The 8668-nt window shown below is 30.5% G+C and overlaps 1 protein-coding gene across 1 annotated transcript; it reads left to right on the top strand.

The window, feature by feature from the left end:
• Positions 1–6448: 6448 nt before the first annotated feature.
• LOC131596495 (probable isoaspartyl peptidase/L-asparaginase 2) lies at positions 6449–8453 on the top strand. The gene is made up of 4 exons (XM_058869154.1): positions 6449–6702; positions 6872–7105; positions 7220–7306; positions 7657–8453. The coding sequence occupies exons 1-4, from the start codon at positions 6541–6543 to the stop codon at positions 8143–8145; spliced, it is 972 nt and encodes a 323-aa protein (XP_058725137.1). The 5' UTR covers positions 6449–6540; the 3' UTR covers positions 8146–8453.
• Positions 8454–8668: the final 215 nt, after the last annotated feature.

The raw sequence follows: 8668 nt of genomic DNA, 5'->3' as shown, positions 1-8668 counted from the left end.
AGTTATCATAACACACACTTGGAAAAAAAGCTAGGGCAAGAAAAGAAGAGAAAAACCATTTTCCTTAAGAGAAAATCAAGATTTTTAAACATCTTTCTTCAATCTTCTTGAGGAGTTGTTCAAAAGAAACCGGGGCTTATTGAATTAGGAACCAATGATGCTATTCTTGCTCAGAATAAACTTCTTTCTCAACAAGTGGAGGAGCTTACTAAGCAAATGGCAAGGTTACCTCAACAACTGAAAGAGCTACAAGATCCTAACAAGAATAAACAAGTTGCTTTGTGTGAGCTTTGTAGTGGAGACCACCCTACCGGATATTGTCCACCGGTGAATGAAGTGAATTACATGGCAAATCAAAATCAAGGAGGCTACCAACAAAGACAAGCTCCTTACCAAAATCAAGGTGGATACCAACAAAGGCCTAATGCACCACAATATGGCCAAGGGTGGAGACAAGATAATTATCAACAAAGACAAAGTCCTTATCAACAACCACCTTCTCAAGACAAGCCTTCAAAGTTGGAGGAGACTCTAAATCAATTCATGCAAGCGTCGATGGCGAATCAAAAGAGTAATGAAGAGGCAATAAAGAATTTAGAGACTCAAGTCGGCCAACTTGCGAAACAACTAGCCGAGAAGCAAACCGGACCATCATTCACGGCAAACACTCAAACCAATCCTAAGGAGCATTGCAAAGCGGTTGTAACTAGGAGTGGGAGAATGCTTGAAAGTGAAGTGGAGAAGGAGGTTGAGGAGGAGGAAGTTAGGATAGAAAAGGGGAAAGAGGTAGAAAGTGAAGTAGAACCAAAGAAAGATGAGGGAGTTTTAGTTGAAAATGAGAGTGAAGAAAAAAGTGAGGTAGAAAAAAAAAATAGAGAGAAAAAGAGAAAGATTCAAGAAGGAAAGAAGAAAGTTATGAGTCCTCCCGTTCGTAATCTACCTTACCCTCATGCTCCCTCAAAGAAAGATAATGAGAGGCAATATGCTCGCTTTCTGGACATATTTCGGCAATTGCAAATTAATATCCCTTTTGGGGAAGCTTTAGAGCAAATGTCAAAATATGCCAAGTTTATGAAGGACATCCTCACAAAGAAAAGAAGTTACACTGAGCCCGAAACGGTTGTCCTAGATGCTAAATGTAGCGCAATAATTCAAAGTACTTTACCAAGGAAGGAAAGAGATCCGGGAAGAGTCACTTTGCCGGTTACTATTGGCGATATTCATATTGGAAGAGGTTGTGTTGACACGGGTTCAAGTATCAATTTGATTCTTTTATCCATGGTCAAGAGATTGGGCATTGTTGATATGAAAGATATCAATGACAACAAAATCAATTGGAAAGAAGAACTTGTCAACTTTCACAAGCAAGTCTTCCGCTATCCCAAAAGGCATAGTTGTAGACTTATCGGCTAATTAAAGTGTCATTCTTGTATCTTTCTCAAGGGATGCCGTTAACACATTTTTGGGAAGACCTTCACCTCTTGCTGCAGGTGAGAAGTGTGCTTATGCAAGGAAAAAGGCTGCAAGATCTTGGGATATGCAGGAGATTACGGATGTGTTATCCTTTGAGCACCGAGGGTTCACTCTTAACCCTTCCAGGTATATCCAAAAGTTGGACAGGAAGAATATGACCCAAATGGCGCAGCTGTATACAGTTTTCCTCCTGAACAACGTCATGCCCAGAAGCCACACTTCTGACCTGACCATTGACATGTCTTGTCTGTTGTTTTGGTTTATGACAGGTGGAGAGGTGGATGTAGCTTAAATCATTTCAAAGGAGATTAAGATAGTGGCTGCAAGTGGTGCCAAATCAGGGACGAAGCCTTCTGCTCAGCTTGGTTTTCGAAGCTTGATAATGGGACTTTGCAAGAAAGCGGGTGTGGAGTTTCCTGATGTGGCAAGCATGAAATCTACTAGTGTTGTGGACATCGGCTATGTGCACAGGCATTGCTCTCCTAAGCTAGGTGTCCAACAGCATCCTCAGCCACAGAACATGGCTCCTCCTGCTGGTGGTAGGTATAATGAGGAGTTAGCTTGCAGGTACAATTGGGCGTATTTTGATGCCAACAGAAGATCGCAGGCTATGATTCATGATTCTCTCTGCAAACTCTATCGCCACCAAGTCAATTCGGCGGATGTTCCCTCTTTTCCTACTCATGAGGATTATGAGGCTCATTGTGCATGGCCTACGGAGATGCCATTTTTCAGAGAGGGGGATGGTGAAGAGGAAGATGAGGAAGGAGATGACATGGAGCAGGATGATGAGGAGGATTGAGGATATCCAGTGTTGACTTTTGTTGTTGTTTATTTAGTTTATGTTTAGTTTTATAATACTTTGATCTTACTTTTTGTTGTTGAACTAGTAGCATAATTTTCTATCGCTTTTGTTATTGACTACTTTTGTGCCATCCGTATACGGATGAGGTTTTATGTACTTTGGTGGCCGTGGGTGCCACCCGAACATATTTTGTAGGCAACCTATGCCTTTATTGATTAAGTATTTTGTTTAAGTAATTTGTTCTCGTGTGGGCAATTTATGCCCTTGTAGTTATAATATTGTGTTTTAGTAGTAGAATAGTGTACATATATTATATATGTTAAGGTGCACATAATTTTTTTGTGTTTGTCTTGGAATAGAAGTGATGCTCTAAAGAAGAAAAAAAGTGCTAAGGTGTGTCAACATCAAAATTTGGATGGTGATGATAATATTCTTGATGATGTTCATACCAAGGTAAGTATTTTGTTGCTTTGTAGATTATAATGTGACTATGAATTAAGGGCTTTACACAAATTTTTGTCACATTGCATTTTGGAAATCTTGTTTGTGTTTGAATCAAAATTAGGACAAAGCTAGATAAGTGAGTGGACTTCCATTGTGTACAAAAATAAGAGTGTTCTAGTGGTTGACATTAGAACTTAGAAGGGATAGAGGTATTTTTTTGAGTAGTATGAGAAAAACCACCCTAAACAAGGCTACCCGTGAGTGTGTGATCTTTTGTAACCAATTTTGAGCCTAAATTATTGTTTTGTCAAGTGAATTAAAGAAAAACACAATGAATTTTGAAAAAGAGAAGTAGTGATTAACTTGACAATTTCTTTGGTAAACACTTAACCCAATAGTACTTGAACCTTGAATGGAAAGCATTGATGTCTTTATAGATAGAAATGTTTAAAGTTGGGGAGAGGTGTTTATTAAAGATAAAGAAAAGAAAGAAAATGGTGGTGCAATGCATTCTTTGAAAAAGGAAAATAAATGAAAAGAATTGAGAAAGAAAGAGGGGATGATAAAGAGAAAAAGAAAAATATACTTCTTTTTTGGATAAAAACTATGTGTTTTCTATTTGTTCCAAATAAAAATTGATATATTTTATTTATTATTAAGTCTTTTTTTTCTCTTCCATAAAAAACACACATCATTTAAAATTGAATAATGCACTTATATCTACTAAATTAGCCAAATTCTTGTGTAGTTGCACGAGTAATTTTATTTGATATGATTTAAATATATTTAGATACACATTTAAATTTTAAATTAGCTATTACTTTTAAAATGAACAATAATAATATAAACTCAATTGTAATAAAAAATAAAGAAAAAAAAGGAATCCGTGAAATGAAAAAAAAAAGAGAATATTTAATATTAAAAATTAAAAATTTTATTTTTTAAATTAAGGAAATTATTGATAAAAATAAAATATGTATTGTATTAATAGTGACTCGTAAAATAGAAAGTTTATTTGATACAATATAAAATATATTTATATACAAATGCAGATTATAAATAAGTTACTTAATTCTAAAATGAAAAATAATTATATATACATAATTGTATTAAATAATCATGCAAAATGAAGAAAAAAGACTCGTGAGATGAAGAAAAAAATAAAGAAAAATTTGATATTTTGAAATAGGAATTTAGTTTTTCAAATCAAAGGTAAATTGGTGATTAAAATAAAATAGACATTGTATTGATAATGACCCTTGAGATAAAAAAAATTATTTGATACGATATAAAATATATTTAGATACACATGCATAATTTAAAATGATTTACTCAATAGTAAAATAAACAATAATCATATAAATTTTTATTGTATTAAATAATCATACAATAAAAAAGAATTGTGAGATGGAGAAAGAAAAAAATATTTAAAAATCAATATTTTGGCACTCAAATTAAGATAATGATTGATTAAAATAAAATAGATATTGTGTTAATAGTGACCCGTGCGATAAAATAAATTGTTGATTTTATTAAAATTTAAAAAATAAATTATTAATATTTTTAGTGATAATAAATAAATAGAGAAAAAAATTAAAAGGGGGTTTTATTTTTATGCTTACAAGAAAATAAAAACAAATAAATGAATAGAGAAAAAATTAAAAATTAAAGTGAGAAATTATGGGAAAAAGAAATGTGATTTTTTTTTTAAATTTGAATTTAAAGAAGAGAATGATGATGGAGAAAATTTAATTAAAAAATGAATGATTGAAATGAAGTGATGTGTCATTTTTTGTTGTGGATTATATTGGGAAAAAATTGAAACATTATGTGTTTAATTTTTAACCTTTTATTAGTATAAAAATATTAAAAAAACAATTTAGATAATTTGATAGTAATTAATTTTAATAGATAATAGTTGATTCTTATAAATTTCTCTCACTTTTTAAAATATTGTTATCTATAATCTATAATATAAGAAAATCCATTGTTTTTAATATATATATATATATATATATATATATATATATATATATATATATATATATATATAGAGAGAGAGAGAGAGAGAGAGAAAGAGAGAGAGCATATCATATGAGAATAACATATTTATATGAGAATATGAGAATGAATCTGAACCATTGGATTTTAAAATAAATGGTGGAGATTATGAGTGAATCTTTTTTTCTCTCTCCTACTTCATTTATTTCAAGATACAGGAGAAAGAAAAAAAAGATTCACTCATAATCTCCACCATTTATTTTAAAATCCAATGGTTCGGATTCATTCTCATATTCTCATATGATATGCCCTATATATATATATATATATATATATATATATATATATATATATATATATATATATATATATATATATATATATATATATATATATATATATATATATATATATTATAATACTTTGATTGAGTTATAATTTGCATTGAAGATAATCATTGATATTAAATAACCAAAAATATAGTCATAAACTTTTTAAATGCTATAAATGGTAGAATTATAATTTTAAATGAAAGATGAATGTTTATATCAAATAGTAAAAGATTAAGGTTTCAAAATTTTAAATATGCACTCATTAGAATTAGAATTAGAATTATATAATTATTGATATTAAATAACGAGTAATGGTGTTTTTATCATTTCTTAATAAAAATATATTTTTTTTATTAAAAAAATTGTATTCTTAATTTTAAAAAAAATTCACTACTTTTTAAAATAAAATTTTATTTGATCCGCAACTAAATTATTATGTTCTAATTACTTATTATTTCATTTTTTTTTGTATTTTATATACATATTTTAAGAATTTTGTATTTAAAAATAAAACAATTTTATTAGTTACATTAAGCAAATAAAATATTATATTCTTTTTAAAATAAATCATAATTTTATACCAATTTTTCTTAGTAACAAATATTATTTTCATCAAATAATATATTTTAAAATAAGAAAAGGTTTTTTTACTAAGAATTTTGATTTTTTAAGAAATACTTAGAATCACGTTTTTTATAAAATTGAAGTTTGATTTAATTGTTACAAAATTAGGAGAGATTTTATTAATTTTATGAGAAAAAGAATAAATTATAATTTGATAAAATCAAAATTATTAATTATCAAAAGTTGAATAAACTATTTTAAGTAAGAATCATGAGTCACTAATTAAACATTTATAATCATTGGATTAAAATAAAATCAAAGGTTATTGATTAGTGTAACTATAAGTGTAATATATTGGTGTAATTTGATCTCTCAGGAGGGATCAAATTACATCTGAAGAATTACACCACAAGTTACACCCGCTCATAACATCATTTTGAATAAATATTTTTTAAAATCAACCGTTGGATTGAAATATACTATCATATATATCATACTTATAAAGTTTGAGATTAATCTATAATGATTTACCATGTCATTGAATTACATCAAAATTAAAGTTATATGAAAGTTTATTTTATGGTCAATCTTTGGATATCTTGATAGTATAACAAATCATTATAAATTAATCTCAAATTTTATAGATATGATCTATATAATAGTATGTTTCAATTCAACAGTTATTTTATAAAATATTTATTCAAAATGAAGTTATGAGTGAGTGTAACTTGTGATGTAACTCTTCGGGTGTAATTTGATCCCTCCTCATATATATAAAAGAACCAAACATTATCCAAAATCGCCTATAAAAGCACCCCTTCGGTCACATACATTGTTGCAGACTCCAAACATTCATAAAAGAAAGAGCAGAAGGGTAATAGAGCAGAGTGAGTCTAGTCATATAATTAAGAAAAGAGAAAGATGGGTGGTTGGGCTATTGCTGTGCATGGTGGTGCTGGTGTTGACCCCAACCTCCCTCTCCAACGTCAAGAAGAAGCCAAACAACTTCTCACTCGTGTTCTCAATCTCGGCATCTCTGCTCTTCGTTCCAATCTTCCCGCCATTGATGTTGTCGAACTTGTGGTACCTAATAACCACAACAATAATAGTTATTAACATAAACAAGAAAATAAATATGCATTGTCATTCCTAATAATATTTATAAAATTTACATGAATAAGAACACCAAGTAATATTTTAATATTAATTATTTATGTTTGTTGAATATGTGTTTTTGTTATGTTTATGAAAGGTGAGGGAATTGGAAACGGATCCACTATTCAATTCGGGTTGTGGATCTGCCCTGACAGCAAAAGGAACTGTGGAAATGGAGGCTAGCATAATGGATGGTCCAAAACGACGATGCGGTGCCGTTTCAGGATTAACCACCGTTAAGAATCCTATTTCCCTGGCACGGTTGGTTATGGACAAATCTCCTCATTCCTATCTTGCTTTTGATGGTGCTGAAGATTTTGCTAGACAACAGGTTTGTTTAATAGTTCCCACGCGTTCTTAAACTTTGCAAATCAAAAACAAATTAGTTTAATTTATTTGATTAGTGCTAATTATTAAATTATTATACCTGTTTTGGTTTTGGTAGGGTGTGGAGGTTGTGGACAATGACTACTTTATCACTCCTGACAATATTGGCATGCTTAAGCTGGCAAAGGAAGCAAATACAATTCTGGTACGTAATTATCATGGATCTTGTTTCAAATATGATTCAGCAAATTCCGTAAACTGTTTATTTTGGTCAAAAGGTATAATAGGTTTCAATAATGGAGAATTTGTAATTGAGAATCTTTTACACAAATGAAGAAAATATATGTTTATTTTAACATATTTTAGAGCAATTACTATACTTTCTCATTATTTAATCTCTACCAAACTCTATCAAAAACAGAGATAAAGACAAAAATCTTAATTAACTAATTAAGTATACAATTTAAAATTATTTTATCGTTATAGTACATATTTAAAATTATGTTTCTTTTAATATATATTTTTTAATAAATTATTGTTTATTGTGTGATGCAGTTTGATTATCGAATTCCATCCTCAGGATGTGGTGTAGGAGTTGAAAGTCCATTGAAAATGAATGGACTTCCAATGAGTGTGTACGCGCCCGAGACAGTGGGATGTGTGGTTGTTGATCGTGAAGGAAGGTGTGCTGCAGCCACTTCCACTGGCGGGTTAATGAACAAAATGGTGGGCCGAATTGGTGACTCGCCACTCATAGGAGCCGGTACCTATGCATGTAAGCTTGCTGGTGTATCATGCACGGGTGAAGGCGAGGCTATAATTCGAGGGACTTTGGCGCGCGAGGTGTCGGCTGTAATGGAGTACAAAGGACTCGGACTTCAAGAAGCAGTGGATTATGTGATTAAGAATCGATTGGATGAAGGAATGGCTGGGCTGATTGCGGTTTCTAGTAAAGGTGAAGTTGCTTATGGATTTAACTGCAATGGTATGTTTAGAGGATGTGCTTCTGAGAATGGGTTTATGGAAGTTGGAATTTGGGAGTGAAGAAATGTTGGAAAAAATTGCACAATTGTGCAATTTTTATGTTACAGACTTAGTTGGCGGTGGAAATTGTTGGGTCTTTTTCTTTGATTTGATTTGTTTTTCGTTAAGTTTTTAGGGTGGGTTATGACTAGTTGTTTCATTGCAACTTGAATATTTTAGGGTCTCGCATTGTAATTAATTAGAGGTTTCTGGGTTATTTTCTTAATCTCTTATGGAAATAATAAAAGCTCGTGACATAACCCCCCATATAATCCGTGTTGATTTTTTCATCCTCTCATTTAATGTTTATGTATATTTCTATTATTCCCCTCTGTTTTCCACGAACTTGTTCCGAATTACATTTTTCTTTTCACTCCCTATTTTTAATAATGATCAATTCCATTCCAATTTTGGAACGTGGAAATCATTTTATGTGTGAGAGGTTATGTTCATAAAAATATTAAACAAATAAAATCAATATGTTTGAGATTGAAAGAGTGTGTGTGTTCATTCTTAAATATAATTTTTTTCTCATTTTTTATTT

This window comes from Vicia villosa, linkage group LG4 (genome assembly GCF_029867415.1).
Source record: "Vicia villosa cultivar HV-30 ecotype Madison, WI linkage group LG4, Vvil1.0, whole genome shotgun sequence".
Taxonomy (NCBI): Eukaryota; Viridiplantae; Streptophyta; class Magnoliopsida; order Fabales; family Fabaceae; genus Vicia; species Vicia villosa.
The sequence above is the reverse complement of the archived record's forward strand: the minus strand, read 5'-3'. Positions and strand labels throughout refer to the sequence as shown.

Excerpts from the sequence above, each read along its gene's own strand:
- LOC131596495 (XM_058869154.1), top strand. The coding sequence starts at position 6,541 with ATGGGTGGTTGGGCTATTGCTGTGCATGGTGGTGCTGGTGTTGACCCC. Across the intron at positions 6,703-6,871 it reads TTGATGTTGTCGAACTTGTG|GTGAGGGAATTGGAAACGGA; the intron begins GTACCTAATAAC and ends TGTTTATGAAAG. Across the intron at positions 7,307-7,656 it reads AGGAAGCAAATACAATTCTG|TTTGATTATCGAATTCCATC; the intron begins GTACGTAATTAT and ends TGTGTGATGCAG.